The 19,320-nt window shown below is 38.7% G+C and overlaps 1 protein-coding gene across 1 annotated transcript in view; it reads left to right on the forward strand.

Annotated features, from left to right (window-relative positions):
- Positions 1-19,320, forward strand: part of SLC26A7 (solute carrier family 26 member 7) — a 119,044-nt gene that overhangs the window by 65,440 nt on the left and 34,284 nt on the right. Inside the window, exons 6-11 of the mRNA XM_055303297.1 lie at positions 366-518; positions 4,358-4,440; positions 6,565-6,712; positions 8,698-8,811; positions 16,962-17,039; positions 18,050-18,145. Coding sequence (XP_055159272.1) covers positions 366-518; positions 4,358-4,440; positions 6,565-6,712; positions 8,698-8,811; positions 16,962-17,039; positions 18,050-18,145 — 672 coding nt within the window. The remainder of the gene's footprint in view (positions 1-365; positions 519-4,357; positions 4,441-6,564; positions 6,713-8,697; positions 8,812-16,961; positions 17,040-18,049; positions 18,146-19,320) is intronic.

Here is a 19,320-nt window from a genome sequence, read left to right on the forward strand (position 1 = left end):
GGGTTTGAGGAGGAGCCCCTAGTCCCCTTATGGCTCATAGTGATGAATCGGCATGGAGGTAGTGAGTTTTAGCATCTCTGCCCTTTGAAGGACCCAGAAGTCATTCTCTCGAGCAGTGTCCTTATGTAGGAAGGAGAGAACACTGAGTTTAGTGGAAGAATTAAGGACAAAGCAGTTTTGTACATGCAAATGAATTGTAGCTTGCTCTGCACCAGCACTGACCATACTTTATGCCCCACCTTTCCACTCCCCACCTCTTAACGTATTTTTGCGAAACATCACTGAGTTCATTTGGAGCCAGATTTTGGTGTTGGTATGTTGTGGATGACCCTGCGTTTTGTTTATATGTTTCCTCATCACTGTAGATCTATGCATATGTCTTTGAAAACATCAAATCTGTCCGACTGGAAGCCCTGCTGTTATCCTTGCTGAGCATCGTGGTGCTTGTTCTGGTTAAAGAGCTGAATGAACAGTTTAAAAGGAAAATTAAAGTTGTTCTTCCTGTCGATTTAGTTTTGGTAAGTATGAAATCAATATTTAACATTGTGCCTTACAATGCTTGCCAGTGGTTGGGGTAACCTGCCGAGGCTCACTATATTGTCTGCAGTAACCCACAGCTATTCCTGTCTCTCATTAAAGGAAGGCTAATTTTGCGTGGCTATACATTAATGTAAGAACAGGAAACATTTTGAGTCAATAATTTTAAAAAGGAGGCACACGTGTTTTCAATTTACACAGCATTTCTCATATGCTTGTAATTTTTTTTACATAAATAATAGAACATATAGCTTAAGATTTTAAATAAGGAGATATTTCTAAGGGTGAGACTCAAAAGATTTCTGGAATGATTCTCCCTGAAGCAATAAAAAGCGATATCACATGCTATTGATGTAGCATCTATATGATATCCATACAAGTGTTATCAGTTGACAAATGTCCATTAATGATTGGTAGAGTTATTAACACTTTTTTTACAGACCTAATTTTGCTTTATTGAAAGGATATTCAAGATTTTCAGTGGCCAAGGCTGGTTCTCTAAGATACTTTTTGTTGCTATACCTGGCAAAACAGTGAATTATACTTTGCATTAAGTTTTATGGATTATGCATTAAAAAACACATTTTGAAATTTTAAGAGCCTCTAATGGGAACTCTTAATTAAATAAAGCATTAAGTTGAAAATGTAATGTTAACACAACCACAGTCTATGAACTTGTCATTAATTGGCTTTGGTTTTTTAATGGTCTTTGTGTTTCACAGGTACAGAACAAGTGATGTCTAAATAATTTTACCTCTTCGCATAATCATTCATATTGCTGAAATGGTACAGGTTTACATAAATGTATCAGGCCAGCATATTGGAAACTGAGGACTATGACTTGTTTTTGTAGAACTAAGATGGATGGCCTCTCTCCATAGCTAGGCGATGGATGATTCCATACTCCTGATAATTTATGGAGATCCATGTAACATATGTGATCTATATAATGGGTGTGTAATTGTGTGTATTTCAAATAGTCCATAAAAGTGGAAGGTACTCTGATTTTTAGTAGTTTTCACAGCAACCACTGTGACCCATACCATTTTGTTCCAAAGTCCCATAGGTATTAAGAAATCTTATTATATCTCAGGAAGCTTTGCTATATAAGTTGCATGAAACTGAAAATTAAAAACAACCTTAGGTAACAAGGCCCTTAAGCTGGTAATAAAAAAAAATTACTTATTTAATGCAAAAATAGTAAGAATTATCCTTTATCCTTATAAAAAAAGAAGAGGTATTTCTTACATAAAGTTGCCTCCAAGATTTGCAAGATCCAAGGTAAAAATATGAATGGAGGTCACAATACTTAAAAATTATAGATCAAAATGTTAAATAAAACACAGTTCTAGGGTGGCTGGGGGGTTCAGTTGGTTAAGCAGTTAGGTGTTTGACTCTTTTTTTTTTTTTTTTAGATCTTATTTATTTATTCATGAGAGACACAGATAGAGAGAGGCAGAAACACAGGCAGAGGGAGAGGCAGGCTCCATGTAGGAAGCCCAACATGGGACTTGATCCCGGGTCTGCAGGATCACGCCCTGGGCTGCAGGCAGGCATTAAACCACTGAGTCACCCGGGCTGCCCAGGTGTTTGACTCTTGATTTCAACTCAGGTCATGATCTCAGGTTGTGTGACCAAGCCTTGCATTGGGCTCTGCGCAGGGTGTGGATCCTAAGATTCTCTCTCTCCCTCTCCCTCTACCCTCCCTTACTTGAGTTCTCTCTGTCTCTAAAAAAATCCCAAAACAAAATGAACAAAAACCCCAAAAACTAAAAATCAAAAAAACAAAAGCAGGTTCTGTTTTCCTATTTTGACTAAAACATCTTAATGATTATCTTGAAAGGTCACCCCTTTGAGTTCTGTCAGAATGAGGCAGCGTTGGGAGAGCCAGCTCCTTGGCCTGCCCCTTCTCTTCCTACTCCAACTCTGGCCCACTAACAAGGGGATTCATATGTATATGTGTGGCTAGTCCCGTGTCAGTATCCAAGCTCCAAACATATCCCACCCCACTCTTCCATCACCAAAACCATCCCGTGGCCTTTTCATGGGCCACACTGGGAGGATGAACCTGAGGAGAAGGCTTGGGGCCATTTGGGTAGGAAATCGTAGATTCCTGAGTGTCCAAGGTATGGTCCAGAAAGATGAGTATGGGTGAGTTTGGCACATCCCGTTACCCCATAAAGCTCTCATTTTATGAGCAGAGCTACTTGGAGGAAGGCCAGATTAGAGCCCTCTAAAGCACTGGGCCTGCCTGGACCTGGACAACAGGGGATCCAGTGCTGGCCCTAGACACACATATAATATTAAAATAATATTGAAGAGGGACCAATGACTCTGCTAATAAAGGAAGTGTCAAAGAAATACAGTGTGGAAATAAGACATTGTCTGAAAGCCAATTCAGTGGCTTAGAGTACTTATTTTTAATATTGGCTATAGGTATTAATGAACATTATGTTTTCTTCCATTTTCAATAAGGAACCAATATTTTGTGGCTATTGTATATTTTCTTTTAGAGCTCACAGTATTTTCTGACCTGATGTAAATATCTCATGGAAACTATTTGCAATTAAAATTTTTAATCATCTTGGTAATTTTTGAGTATGTTAATACTCCTGATTCTAATCTAATAGCCTGAATTTTTTTAACTACAACTATCTTCATCAGAAAATACTATTGTATCCCATTATTTATTAAGTTAACAGTATAACCTGTATAGTTTTGTTGCCTTTTTAAAGAAAATTCTCAAGGCCGCTTTGCTTTTTAAGTCTATTTGATGTTTGAAAACCCTCTACAGATTCAGTTAAATATCATCACAGAGAACAGAAATACACAGATAGGAAAAATCCCTCTAAAATAATATTATTGGTCATCAATTGTTAAATGCGTCTTAATTTGCTAGTGTAATTTTGTTATACCTTTTTTTCTGGCCATTCATATGGCAAATTTGTACTTTAAATAGAAAATCAGTATGTCTCTTTTTAACAATAACGTATAGTGTAGAAGTAGTTCCAAACTAATACCAAACTGATGCCATAGCCATGCGAAATTTCTAGTACCTACTAAAATTATCAGAAGAATGAAAAGAGAATGTGAAAGTGGCTGGAAAACATGGAGAGTGGCATGGCTAGAATAACAGACTGAACTGGGTTCTGAACATACATTTTCCAAGGTGATTATGTATACAGGCAGAGAATACCTGACCTTGCTTATCATAGGTCACATAACAGAGTGTAGGGCACCTGAGACTCCACAGAGGTAATTTTAAAAACAGTGAATCCAGCATGTTATTAACTAGTGTATTTTACTTTAAGAAATCGTAAAAGCTCAAAATTCAAAATTATTTAAGGAAACTGTAAATCATCATTGGTTACTAACCTATACAGGTGTATTAATGCAATAACTCGAACTCTTGAAAAGCTGGTGTCAGGGAGGGAAATCGTGCTGTGTTATAAAGCATTCCTTCATGTCTGGAAAGACAACTATTTAGGTTGTTTGTGGCATCTATACACACATACGTCCATTCCCATATTCTGTTTCGTGCCCCTTCAAAATCAGTCATAATTGGATTGACACATCGAGAAGGATATTGAAAAGCCATGTTATTGGGATGCCATTTGATTTTTGAGACTGCAAATCAAGTGCTCTCAAGTTTCAGAGGCATTTTTTTAATTTTTAAAATTTTCTTAATTTTTAAATGTCTGTACAGCTTTACTCTTGACAATCATGGGCACATGAACAATGTGACATTTAGAAATAGTTTGAAGGTGTTTGAGAGGCTAGTTAATAATCTTCTTTTTCTTTTTTTTCAAATGGAACACAGATTATTGCTGCATCATTTGCTTGTTACTGTACCAATATGGAAATCACATACGGATTAGAAGTAGTTGGTCATATTCCAAAAGGGTAATGTCTTTTTCTTTCTTTTTTGTTTGTTTGTTTTTGATGGAGGAAAGGACTTGGGGTAGGCGGCTATGAATTTCATTTTTTTCAAAGGTCCTCTATTGGATAAAATTCTAATTAACTTCTATTTGAAAATGATAGAGACAAATAATACACATATGGAGAAAGAGTAACTTCTTAAACTGTTTGCCTGTTAGTAGGGAAGTTGGTAATGATTTTATACAGCGTTGCTTCAGGTAAAAGATTTGGAAGTTATTTACAAAGATATTATTTGGGAAAAAACAGAGGGTTTGAATTTCTAAATTATAGTCATGCTCTGTCTGGGATTTATTGTTCCCTATTCCACTCACATATTCTTATGACTATTTTTATTTCACTTAAAACATAGTAAAAGCACACAAGCATCATCTGAAATAGAAACCCCATAGGCCTGGGTGGTGTATAATGGTGAGAGAGGGTGGGAGTAGAGAAGAGGGTATGGTTTCTTACAATCTTCTCCTGGACACTAAGAGGAAGGTTAACAAGAAATGTTCACCCTAAAAGGGCAAAAGATTGAGCCAAATATAGCCTGAAAGAACACAAAGACATCTTAGGGAAGAGAAAGGTGCCGTAGGGTTATTCCCTCTTAATGGGCTGTATATTCACCAATATTTATAAATATGGGCAAAGTTAACAGTTGTTTAGTCCTCTATACTTTTATCTTTCAGTCCCAAATTTTGCTTTCTAATTACATTAAAATGGAGGAACTGTAGAAAAATTCTCAGGGTTAAAAAGATAATTAAAAATAAATCCTGTCTTTAGCCTTTGTGTAGTTGCAGGCTAATGGTGATTATTTGAATCAACTTGGGTTTTCTGCAAGGTTCTCCACTTCTCCACCTCAAAAGTAAAATTATTATTTCTTTCTAAGTCAGCTCATTGTTATTAATAATTAAGCAAGTTCAATTTTTATGAAACGGAAGTTCTTATACAATGAAAGGGCAGACTCACATTGAGGTACCTTAGGGCCTGTAATGTTACAAATCAATTTCTTTTGGGTGTAAACTTTTCTAAGTGGGTAAAAGAGATCATGCCTCTCCCCAACATGCTTTAATTCTCCTTTGAGAGGCCTTTCCAGACCCATTCTCTGAAGGACCCATTCTCTGAAGGAACTCTGAAGGCATTGAAAAGAGACAGTGAACCCCAGCTCTACCATTCACTTTGTGATTTAGATGCATTACCTAAACTTTCTTAAAACTCCACAATGGAGTGCGTGAATGGCGCTCGGTGTGGGGTCCTGTGGACAATTAAATGCAACAACTAATTGAGAGGGCTGACCATTCCACTCTCTTGCAAGATACTAAGTCAACATGATTTATCTTCCTTTTTTTCTTCTACTTTTTCCCCAGAGGGATTTTTTCATTTGTTTTTTTGGAGGAGAAGTAAGTCCTCCAAAGCATCATCAGGGATAAGTAAACAATGATACCTTGGCTCAAGTGGTTTTCAAAAGACAAGGAGACAGTGGCTGGGTGTTAGTTGAAAAAAATATTTTAAACGCTTCTTTACAACTGGGGAACTATATTTCGCAACAGAGGGTAGGTGGAATTTTTTAAACATGTTTTTCTTGACATATGTGATACATAGTTAAGTGTACCATGAAAGGATTGAGTTAAAAACATAATTAAGACGATGAACTCAATGGCAAATTTAGGGATTAGCTCAAGATTGTAGCCCACAGCAAACCATTGTTTGCACACAACACTGTAGTACTCAGAGTGGGAAATATAGTCTTTAACGCTTTGCCAATTAAATATTTGGAAAGGTTAGAATGCAAGAACACTCCAGATTTGTTTTTGTTCTGATACAGGAAATTTTTGTTGAGTCAGAGTTTCTCTAGTGTAACCTAAATTCCCTGGGTGCAAATGCCAATGGATGCATGGAGCCGTCGCTTTGGCGACGATCCTTGTGATTTTTCTGCTAAATAATATTGAAAACAAAGGGCATCTAACAGCAAGGCTGCTTGGTTTTCGCAAGAGTGTTTCACTTTTTCTGTGTGAACTTCATAGCCATTACAGCAGTTGAATTCATTTGCAAGTTGTTACAGAAATTACAGGGAAGTTGATGACTTCAGTATGGTCTTTCTTTCCACAGAATCCCTCCACCTCGAGCTCCCCCCATGAATGTCCTCTCTGCAGTAATCACTGAAGCTTTTGGAGTGGCACTCGTCGGCTATGTGGCCTCCCTGGCTCTTGCTCAAGGATCTGCCAAAAAATACAAATACCCAGTTGATGACAACCAGGTGGAGTAGGCCCCAGCCCCTGTCCAAGGGCTGTTGTATCATGGTCCTCGTGCACTCCCAGATCCTGAGCATGTTGAACTTCTGAAAAATATAATTTCCTAAGTGTATAGCAAGAATGGGTAGAACAGAATAAAAATCTCTAAAACATTCATAGACGGCTGAAAAACCTAGCCTTCATGGGCTGGTTGATAATATACATTTTTCCCCCCTAGGGAGAGAGACATCTTGATGTCCTTTTTGATTTTAGGGTAGAATCTACATATATTATCATTGCATGCTGACTTTTAAAAATCATGGATTTCAAAGTAAAAATAACACCAACATTACTTATTCTTGCTAGTAAAAACTAAAGGGCACAAGGGGTTATTCTGAGAATACCAAACAATGAAAATTTTACTGATCGTATTTCTAAATCTACTTCTGCTAGTCTCTTCTTTCAAGCCTTATGGCCGTATGTTCCTGCATAGGTCTGCAGAGGCAGCTGTGGGATGGGGTATTACCCGTGTCTAAAATCTCACTCTGACTCCATGTGCCCTTAGTTTTTCTGTGCCCCAGTTTTGTCATCTGTAAAAAAACAGATTTATTCATTTAATGGATGTGTATTGAGCTCTACCAAGTACCGGGCAGTGGCCTAGGAACAAGGGATGCAATGGTATACAGCACAGACCATGTTGTTCCTCATCCCAAACGCTCTCAGTAGCAGGGTTTGCAGGTGAAATTCCTCTTTTCCAAGGCTTACAGGGCCCTCCATGACCTGCCACCATCACTTTCCTCCCTGATCCATTTCCCTTTATCCATTTCCCTTTATACTCTGTTTTAATCACACTTATGCCTTCCTTTTCCTTTGACCCATTAATCATATCTCTGGTCAGGACATTTGTACCTGCTGCTCCCTTTGCTAGGAACTTCATCCCTTCAGATATCTGCATGCCTCTTTTGTTCAAATGTTCCCTTCTCAGGGAGGCCTTCCTTGGTAAACTGAAATCCTAAACTCCAGATTCTTCCACTCCCTTCTCTGCTTTGCTTTTTGTGCTAATCTTGCTTACTGTCAGCATTCCCTCACTAGAGTGCCAGCTCTCTGAGGGTGGGGATATTTATCTGTTTTGTTTACTGGCAACAGCAGAAGCAGGAAAACATTAGGAGGCTTTTGCAATAATCCAGGTGATATTTGATGCCTGGGACCGGGTTGTAGCAATGCAAGAGATGAGAAGTAGACAGATTCGGATTGGATGTGGGTGCCATCTGGGAAAAGGGGAAGGAGTCAAAAATATCTCTAATTCTTTGGTCTAAGCAACTGGAACTTGAGGTGGGGAAGAATGTGGGATCAGTTGGGGATCATAAAGAGCAACAGCATGATTTGGTTAAGTTTGGGATACCCGTCAGCCGTCCAAATGGAGACCCTAAGTAGCAGGTTGGCCATATGAGTCTAATGTGCAGAAGATTGACCCAGACTACAGATGTAAATTTGAGAGTTGTCAATGTATAATCTGGATAACTAAGATCAGAGAGAAAAGTGGTCCAATATCTGTGATTGGTTAGAGGAGGAGGAACCATAAAGGAAACTGAGAAGTAGTAGCCAGGGAGGTAGGAGGAAGACAGGAGGGTGTGGGGTCCTAGAAGGACCTAGAAGGAACCTTTAAGGAGGAGGAACTGAGCAACTATGTCCAAGGCCACTTTTAGGCCAGGGAAGTAGGAAACCACCGCTAGATTTAGCATTGTGGAAACCATTGGTGGAGTGGTGGGTATGGTGGGGAACTTTCCTACAAGGTGGTTATGAGCATTAAATGCTTAGAACAGTTTCTGGCTTGTTGTAAGCACTCAGAAAAAAAGTTAGCTATCTTATTTTTAATGTTTAAGTCACAACAAATGCGGAGAACAGAAACTGAATACAAACGAGCCTCATCCTTTGACAAGATGTCCCCGTGGTCTCCAAAAGTTGATTGTGGAATAAGTAATGATATATTCTCCTATTATCAATCTTGTAGGAATTTTTGGCCCATGGCCTCAGCAATGTGATTCCTTCCTTTTTCTTCTGCATACCAAGTGCTGCTGCCATGGGAAGGACTGCTGGCCTGTACAGCACAGGGGCAAAGACGCAGGTAACTTCATCGTTCAGAATGGACCAGAGAACCGCTGGTGACTCTCCTTTTTGGAAAGGGGGGATGTTGAGCTTCTCTCTAAAGTCCTGAAAGTATTTTCACTTCTTCAACGGTTTTCTAATTCGTTTCGAGAAAATCTCATTCTCTCTCTCTCCCTCTCTTTCTTGTGAATGATCCTTCCAGAAGCCCAGGGACTCAGGGAGCAGACAGGAATCAGACTCGCGGCCCCTTATTGTTGGCAACCTTTGAATCAAGCTCCCTCTAGTGGCGATGCTGATTTTGTGTTTTGCTAATTAACCAACTTGAAAATTTTCCATTTGTGTTCATTTAAGTAAAATGAAATCATCTATATGCAGAATCTGTCCTTGATGGGGAAATTTCTTTCAGTAGGGGTGTGCAAGTATATAAACAATTGATAAGTCATCTGTGCACATTTTAGGTCAAAGGCATATTTATATATTTTTAGGAACTTCTATCAGTTCAGCATTTGTTGAGCACCTGCTGTGGACCAGTTATTATGCTGGGTACCAGGAGGCAGACAATGCTTTTAAGGAAGATGTTGTTTTGATGATGATGATGATAATGGGAATGTTGGTGGAAGCATATACTGAGTTAGGTGCCAGGCGTTGCATGTCATACTTGTTATATAAATAAATTCATTTACCCTTTAGGCAACTCTGAAGGAGGTATAATTATTATCCTCAGTTTCCACATGAGAGAGTTGAGGAAAGAGGGTAAAAATAACTTACCCAGGTCACAGAGCTTGTGAGTGGCAGAGCAGGGATTTGAAATCCAGGTAGATTGACCTCAAATCTTGCACTTTTTCAAGGACTGTTTCATATAAGAAAATTTATGCAGATGTTACTGTAAGGAATTAACAGCTAACCACTATTAAAACAGTTCATAACATTGGCGTTGAATGTGTATTTATAACACATTTTATGTGATGATTCAAGCATTTATTAGGGGTCTGCCTCATGTTAAGTCATTTTGGGGGGGACGGTTATAGAAGAATAAATTTGAGAAAGATGGTTCTTGACCTTGGGGGCAAGTGGCAAGAGAAATACAGGTAAATGGAAATTCAAATACAGCATAAAAGTAACTAATAAAATTATTGATGAATGTACCATGGATCAGAGAGGAAGCAGCAACAAATTCAGAATGTATAATAATCCAAGAGGTAATTGAGGTAACTCATGAGGTAAGATGTGATGTCGTCATTCACCCTTGTTTTTTTTTTAATTTTTTTTAATTTATTTATGATAGTCACACACACACACACACACAGAGAGAGAGAGAGAGAGAGAGAGAGAGAGAGGCAGAGACATAGGCAGAGGGAGAAGCAGGCTCCATGCACTGGGAGCCTGATGTGGGATTCGATCCTGGGTCTCCAGGATCGCGCCCTCGGCCAAAGGCAGGTGCCAAACCACTGCGCCACCCAGGGATCCCCATTCACCCTTGTTTTATGTGACATTTTGATTGGCTCTTATGAAGCTAGCGACTTCAAGCATAGGTTTATCATGTGCACAAGCGTGAACACTTACAAACTGTGCTCTCAAGTGTTTGGGGGCCAAATTCGAATGCTTAATGCATCGTGTACTCAAGTGTCATCCCTGACTCTGAAGACACTTCTATCTATAAAATTCTATGATTCTATAGTAGTTTCCACCTGATTTCTCACGATGCGGGAGTATATTTGATTTCCTCTCTTCATGTTCAGGCTAGATAAAGTAAGTAGCTAAAGGCATGGATTCCAGAGTCTGGGCTCGTGTTCTGGCTCCATGACTAGTAGTTGAGTGACTTAATACAAATAACTTGACCTTTCTAGCCTCACCAGACTTGGCTGGTCAAGTATTTGTTATAGAGATTAGATGAGTTAATATGTGCTTATTTAACCCAAAGCCTGAGCACTCAATACATACTCCTTCAATGTTAACAGTTGTCAGTGATTACATTATTAGTATCGTTAAATATTTTATTGTAATAAAATCTTTCCAGAACCTTTTGTTTAATTAACATTCAGTAGTAAAACATCCTGGTTTGATTGGGATGCAGTAAGGCAGTTTCTATTCCAAGTTGCCCCTCCAACTTCCTGAGGATGTTAAACGGGTTAGCATCTTCATCACAGAGGCAAGAGAAGGTTGGAATAGAATCTGTGAGATGTCTTCCACCTGGGGGTTTCACACCTGGAGTTTCCTTTAGGCATTTACTACTTTTCCAATGACTATTTTAATAATAATAAAACTGCCTCATTAATCTTTGTAACTTTAAATATTGAATGTCTAAGGAGACAGTACATTGAGAAAATGTATTTATTTTTAAATATTGTATTTTTTTCATTTTAATTGGGCATATATATATATATTTTTTAATTTTATTTTTTTATTTTATGATAGTCACAGAGAGAGAGAGAGAGAGAGAGGCAGAGACACAGGCAGAGTGAGAAGCAGGCTCCATGCACCAGGAGCCCGATATGGGATTCGATCCCGGGTCTCCAGGATTGCGCCCTGGGCCAAAGGCAGGCGCCAAACCGCTGCGCCACCCAGGGATCCCAATTGGGCATATATTTGTTTGACTAATAGGGTAGGAATGACGAGGCACCTTTCTCTGTTCTGTGGGCCACATGGGTTTGAATGATAAGAGCGCCAGAACTTTTCTAGTGACTTTCCAGAGTTATTTTCTGCATGGTATTTTATTCTAGACTTCAGATGAAATGAAAGAGATCCAACAAAACACAAGTTCAGAGAGACAAAGCTCAGCAGGAGAGTATTTTCATGCTGTTCTGCTTGTCGAGATGGTCACTAATCTGTCCAACAATTCCCATTAAATTGCACAGAGAAGGAATCTGATTTAATGTGCATACCCAAATTGAGGATGCTTTCCCATGGTAGTCATTTTAGACCTTTAACATTGCAACTGTTATGTGGGTATAACTGATAATTGACATGACTTGAAGAAGGCACTTGGGCAAGCCAAGTCTTAAAAATTTTGCTTTAAATAGGCTATTTGTGAAACCAGTTTTCTGTGTGACAAGACTTCACAGAACAACCCCTTAAATGGCTCTGTCTCTTTTAGGAACTAGAATTATCTCCAGGAAATTAATCTAGAAGACCTAAAAACTCTTCCACATTTAGGCAACACATTTCTTTCTTTTCTTTTCTTTTTTTTAAAGATCTTATTTATTTATTTGAGAGAGAGAGCCTGTACACAGGAGAAAGGGGTGGAGAGAGGCAGAGGGAGAGGGAGAGAATCTCAAGCAGACTCTGCTGAGTGAGCAGCTCAGGCGGGGCTTGATCCCAGGACCCTGAGATCATGACCTGAGCTGAAATCAAGAGTCAGACCCTTAACCGACTGAGCCACCCAGTTATCCAGGAGGCCAATCCATTTCTATCCTCCACACATAGACACTCTTTTTTATGGTGATTCCCTGAAAAGGCGGCATGCTGAGCATGGATCTCTAGGAATTAGGAAGTATTGGTGCTGCTAGACACACAGCATGAAGAAGTCTTGCAGATCTTCCTTCCATCCTCCCCTCTGAGGAATGGTAATCATGGGAGGGAGCACAGCATGCCCTGGCCCTCTCGCCTACTCGCTTCCCTTTGCTTCCAACAGAGTAGACACACTGGTGCTCTGCGGGCAGTTTGGGAGGCGTAACCGAACCATGAAGGATGAGAAGCAGCATCTGCTGCAGGCGAAGCTTGGTCACAGCCGGAAATGACAGCTGGCATGTTTTTCTGCAACACTGAGATTGCCTCTAGGTTCTAATTTGCCAAGCTATATTCTTTTATTCTTCCAAATTTGGCTTCTTGCTCCTGACTTCTTTAAAGCTTTTTAAATCTAGCCTTCGTGACCCAGTATCCTCTCTCGCCTTCTGCCCTTTCCCACAACTTTTGCCCTTCTACCACCAAGCTGTGCATATAGTGAGCTCTTGGCTGACTTTGCCTTCTTTAGCCACTATTCAGGGCGGAAATGGCTGGCATCTCACCCTTCCTCCAGTGGTCTATGTAGGTGTGCATAACACTGATGCCTGCAGAGTCCTATCTATAAGCAACTTACAACATATACAATACATATAATGATGCAACAGGGAGAATATGTAGATCTCATTCTCCTTTATGCAGAATTAACTCAATATGAGTAGTTAGATTTTAGACCAAAAAAAAAAAAAAGTCTCTAGCCCTTTTAATTAGTATAACATAGAAAGAGTTGAAAAATAGCAAAACACCTACACAGTGTTTGTCTTGTGCCTAACTAAGGGTGTGAACACTTTGTTACTGGCTAACAACATAAGCCAACAATATAAGGAGAGCACTTAATTGGCATTTGTTTTCTGAGGTTTGAAAAAGAGTAACAAGGAGGGCGCCTGGGTGGCCCAGTTGGTTGAGCATCCAACTCTTGGTTTTGGCTTGGGTCCTGATCTCGAGGTCATGAGATCGAGCCCTATATCAGGCGCTGCATTTAGCGCAGTCTGCTTGAGATTCTCTTTCGTTCTCTCTCTCCCTGTGTGCCCTCCTCCCACTCTCACTCTCTTTCAAGTAAATAAATCTTTTTCTTAGAAAGGAGCAAGGTTCTCTCTTGTTTTGGTTGCAACTTGCCTTTAAAATGTTTCTCTCGAGGATATTACATTGAGTGAAATGAGTCAATCAGAGAAAGGCAATGATATGGTTTCACTCATAGGTGGAATATAAGAAACAGCACAGAGGGTCATAGAGGAAGGGAAGGAAAACTGAGTAGGAAGTCATCAGAGAGGGAGAGAAACCATGAGAGACTCTTAACTATAGGGAACAAACTGAGGGTTGAAGGAGGAGAGGTGGGGGGGCGATGAGGTAATTCAATTGGTTGATGGGCATGAAGGAGGTCACATGATGCGATGAGCACTGGGTACTATATGCAGCTGACAAATCACTGAACACCACATCTGAAACTAAGTATGTACTTTATGTTGGCTACTTGAATTTAAATTAAGAAAATAAAAAAAGTAAAAAGTGTTTCTCTTATATATCTAGAGATATATAAAAAGCATCACTTCATATACAAATAATAAATATTCAGAAACTTGGGTAATACTTAAAAATACAGCTCAACTGTGTTCAGAAACCTGAAGTTGGAGAAGTCTGTGAGAGCGCTGCAAATAACTGATCTCTGTTCAAAAACTCTTTGCATAGTGACTGAGTTGGCCATCTATGAAATGATGGCTTGGACTGCATGATCTCAAAGATTTTTTTTTAACCAATCTATATTTCAATGGGTGCCTGGGTGGCTTAGTTGGTTAAACATCTGCCTTCACCTCCTTCGGGCCAGGGTGTGATCCTGGGGACCCAGGATCAAGTCCCAGTCGGGCTCCCTGCATGGAGCCTGCTTCTCCCTCTGCCTGTGTCTCTGCCTCTTTCTCTCTCTCTGTGTGTGTCTGTTGTGAATAATAAATAAAATCTTAAAAAAAACACACACAAAACATCTACCTTCAGCTCAGGTCATGATCCTGGGGTCCTGGGATCGAGCCCCAACACCAGGCTCCCTGCTCAAGTGGGGAGTCTGCTTCTCCTTCCCCTTCTGCTACTCCCCCTCCTGTTCTCTCTTTCTCAAATGAATAAAAAAAATATTTAAAAGCAAAAAAAAAAAAAAAAACAAAAACCCAGGTCTACATTTCAGGATCTGGGGGTCTTGATTGTGGAGACAATGAATGGCAGTATTTTGAGAGCTTTGAAGGCAGAAACTATTATTGATTTACATGCCTGGGGAGCAGATACACTGGACAGAACTAATAAAGATTTCTCGTCCAGTTAGATGCACTTACTTTTGAGCTCAGGCATCAACAGTGATGAGACAAGTGCCTTGAAGGAGTTAAGCCATTTGCTCATATGGTCTATTTCTGTATATGCCTAATCATCGAATGTGAACAAATACTCTTTTTCACCATAGCTTGCCACCTTTGGAACTAACGTCCATTTAATTCTTTTTTTTTTACATCCATTTAATTCTTGATGTATTTTTGACAAATTGTAGTTCAGTGAGTGCACAATTGTTGATGTACATCCAAAGCATCGTGTAAACAAAAGGTCTGTTAAATATTAGAGAAAAACCCAAAGGTAGTTGTAGTTTTAAATACAATTATTTAGTTAGATTGTAATTTCTCTAACAGCTCCAGTGTATTATAAGATATGCAGGTACCTTAAAATATATTTGGCTTTATGGATTCCAATTTCGCTCATAATCCATATGCCTTCTAACTCCCAAGCTCTATGACCTTGGGCAAGTCACTCTGCCTCCCTGTGCCTCAAACCCTTGCAAAGTAGTTTAGACTGTAGCTCTCAAAAGTTCACATCTGCAATTAAGATGAAGAATTTTATTTCCAGTACGCTGTTAAGTATATTGCATGAAGAGTCTCACAGAAGGGGTGCATGGCATTCATCATCCTTTGTCATGAAATAAACCTTCGCATTTGGTGTCCTTTTCTTTCTGCAAACATACTTCACTTACTGAGCTATCTGAATTAATCCTATGATCTGTTCTCTGACCCTGGGCTTTCTCCAGCCTAGTGGAATGTCAGACATATCTTATTGTTTAAAAATTCCTTATATAATGTCACCAATTCTTCCTAAATGACCACCCTAAACAGTTTGGTATACTATGACATGTTTTATGAATGATTTTAGTTCCCAAAGGTCTTGTTTCCCACAGAAGGATATTTTTTTTCCTCCCTTTATATGCTGGGGAGTGCTGGAGATGGGTTCCACTAAATATGAAAGAACCTGTGTCTACTTTCACTCAGTTTAATGGTTTTGAGTTTCATATATAATGTTGCATACATCAATAGTCTCTTCTCTTTTTTTATTGCTGAGTAGTATTGCGTTGTATGATGTACCACAATTTGCTAATCTGTTCACCAGTTGGTGGACTTGTCAGTTACAGTCTTTTTTAAAGATTTTATTTATTTATCCATGAAAGACACATGGAGAGAGAGAGAGAGAGAGGCAGAGACGTAGGCAGAGGGAAAAGCAGGCTCCAGGCAGGGAACCCGATGTGGCACTCGATCCCAAGACCGCAGATCATGCCCTGAGCCAGGGGCAGGTGCTCAACCGCTGAGCCACCCAGGCGTCCCCAGTTGCAGTTTTTGGTGTTCATGAATAAAGCTGCTATAAATATTTACGTGTAGGTATTCGCATGGGCATATGTTTTCATTTCTCTTAGGTAGTTCTGGGGCACATGTAAGTGTACGCACAATGTCATAAGAAACTGTGAAGCTCCTTTCAAAGTGGTTGTACTATGCTGCATCCGTACCAGCAATGTCTGGGAACTCCAGCTGCTTTGAGTCCATGCCAACCTTTGATACTGGTTGATTGCTTATATATTTATTTTTAATTTTAGCCATCCTATGAAATCCTGATTCCCTTTGCTATCTCCATAATGATATTTGGGCATCTTTTTGGTCCTGTGAAAGCCCTCCTTTCTCTTATTGGGCTGACAGTTTGGCTAAACGTTTTTACTAAGGCATGCATTTGCTTATGTGGAACCAGGTTCTCAAGTGGAGCAAAGCTAGGAGTCAGGTGTTCTGAATTGCCTTTTGTCAGCAGGTTGAGTTGTTTGGAACATGATACTAATGACTCTTCAGGATTAATGAAATTAAGTCTCCTTCACTGCAGAGACTGCTCCTATAATCCCATATAACTGCTTCATACTAGAACCCTTCCTAACAAAGAACTCCAAAGAGAGTAAGTGGAAATTTATTATCAGCGGAGAAAAACCCTAAGCTGCATATTCAGTTATTATTCAAACATCTTGCTAGGAAATGAGGAGAGTCAAGCTGAACAACAACAGGCTAACGGACTTTTAATTGAAATGTCACTTTCACTATTAAACAAAAAAAGTCATTGCCGTGATGTGTGATAAAAGTTGATGGTGTCCTATTTCTTTGTGTGGAATTGCTTTTCTCTCATCACTGACTTAATTTGATTGCATCAGTTTGTCAGCTGTCATGTTTGGGTTCTCTCAGCTGCAAAATATAGATAATGGTAGTCTATGCAATTTAACAATCATGCACCAACATTTGGTTTCTTATAATCAAGATGAACTAAGAATTTTATTTCCTCCTATAACTTTGGAATAATAAGAAAGTTCAAGGCTTTCTTTCTCATCTGTCTTGTATTTTACAGGTGGCTTGTTTAATATCTTGCATTCTTGTCCTGATAGTCATCTATGCAGTAGGACCTTTGCTTTACTGGCTGCCCATGGTACAGTAGTACTTTTTCATTATCTACTTCTTAATCTTACTTTTAATGAAATCATTGTATATTAAAATGTCTTAGAAGAGTAGCCTCAATGACCCTACATCTGAAAACCATGTGACAGAAGTAATGATTGAATGGAGGGGAGGTGAACAAAGACCACATTTGATGGGGGAGGAATGGGAAGGGACCGTGGCTGTTTTCTGTTTCTTAGGCTCATGTGTAAAACTGGCATTGTGGAATTAGATTTATTCTGTGCTCGTTTGGAGGGTGGAACAGGGCAATCTCTGGTATAAGAAACAGACTTTGGAATTATTTTATCAGATCTTGGACTGCTAGAAAAATGTGTGTAGGGCAAGGGAGTAGGGAACAAAATACCTCTTGCCACAACTGGTATCTTATACAGAGTGACTCAGAACCCCAGTTTTAATGGTTTTTACCTTGCTTTTCATAAATCTGGGGCATCACACTGACCCAAGTAAGATTCTGGTCCTCAGAAAGCCGGAGACCTTCTCAATCCTGTCTTGTTCTAATTCTTCATTCATATAGTGAGAGTAAATCATTTCCACAGCAGGATCTTCTAATAATCAAGTTCACTTTTCAAGTGACTTATAAATATCTTCAGGTGAAACCAGATAATTGATGTTAAAGGTAATTACAAGGAAATATATAATATAAAAATTTAATTTTTTCAACAAACTTCAAATGGCAGTGGATAACTATTTTAAAGTTAAGAGGATATTCAGCTTTATAACATGCACCCTTATAAATTCATTACTTGTCTTTTTTCTTTTGTATGTTTTACAATGGCATAAATTTTACACTGTGATTTCCTAGAATTGATACAATATTCCTAAAGTACAATAATAGATTAGTTCTAAACGAAATGAATATTGTTTTAGTTTTCTAAATGATGATTGCTTTTCTCTAGTAAGTACTTAAAAAACATACAAGAAATACCTTGGTCCTTTTAAATTCCGATGAAAATCTTTATCTTACTTATTTCCCATCTGTAGTGTGTTCTTGCAAGTATTATTGTCGTCGGACTGAAGGGAATGCTAATACAGTTTCGGGACTTAAAAAAATATTGGAACGTGGATAAAATCGACTGGGTAAGTAGAAATTTGACCTAAAATTTTCCCTCTATGGCTTAAACATGTATCACAAAATCAACTGTGATATTTTTATTTGCAGAAAATAGTTTTGGCCATTGAGACTTATACACTTCATAAACTACCATTTATTTTTTCAAACTCTTAATAAAGGCATTAAAATATAAAATGTCTATAAGAAACAGAAATGGAATTTTGTCAAATTTTGATTGATGTGTTGTTTGAGAACTTTTAATGAAATGCTTGCTAACTTGAATGGTTTGGGTCTTCTCAATTTCCATTATGAATTGATTCTGGAAGTGAAGCTCATCAAGGAAGTACACAGTAATAGAATACATATGAAAAACCATCATTAATTGCTAAGAAATGTGTTGCATTAATATAGGGTGAACATCTTAATAGTGACCATATTCCTTCAAAACACAAAGTCTCATGAATTTGGTTTTAAAGGGGTGACACTGAGAGGAGCATTATGTTGATAGGATATTGCCAGCAAGAGATTAAATGGTACTGAACAATGATCAAGTGTGGCTTCTACTAACAGAAATGTATAACATACTTATTTTAGAGAAATATATCTATGTAGGATCATCCAAAATACTTTCCCTTTCCAATACAGGTAAAGTATTTCATAAGTACCCTCTGTTTAACTCTCTTATGACATTTGCCATATTGAAATGCAGTTCTCTATATTTCTCCCTCCTTCACATTCTTTGCTCAGGGAGACTTTGGGGGGATTATTTGTGCTGGTGCCTATTTTTTTTTAACATTTAATATTTTAATACAAAAGATTAGGCAAGTTCCACTTGAAAATATATTCTATTCAAAATGTATACATTTTATACATTTCTTTTCTTTTTTTTTAAGCCTACTTATGTTCTTCACTCTTATCAGCAGACTTGTACCACTCATATGTCCACCTTTTAATAGTTGGTGACCAAAGACAATCATCATATGGTTTCACTCATATGGGGAATATAAGAAATAGTGAAAGGGATTATAAGAGAAAGGAGGGAAAATGAATGGGAAAAATTAGAGAGGATGACAAAACATGAGAGGCTCCTAACTCTGGGAAATGAACAAGGGGTAGTGGAAGGGGAGGTGGGCGGGGGGTGGGGTAACTGGGTAACTGGTGCCTATTTTCATAACACTTCTCTCAAGGCTCAGTATTACCC

Source organism: Nyctereutes procyonoides, unplaced genomic scaffold (assembly GCF_905146905.1).
Source record: "Nyctereutes procyonoides isolate TBG_1078 unplaced genomic scaffold, NYPRO_anot_genome, whole genome shotgun sequence".
Lineage (NCBI taxonomy): Eukaryota > Metazoa > Chordata > Mammalia > Carnivora > Canidae > Nyctereutes > Nyctereutes procyonoides.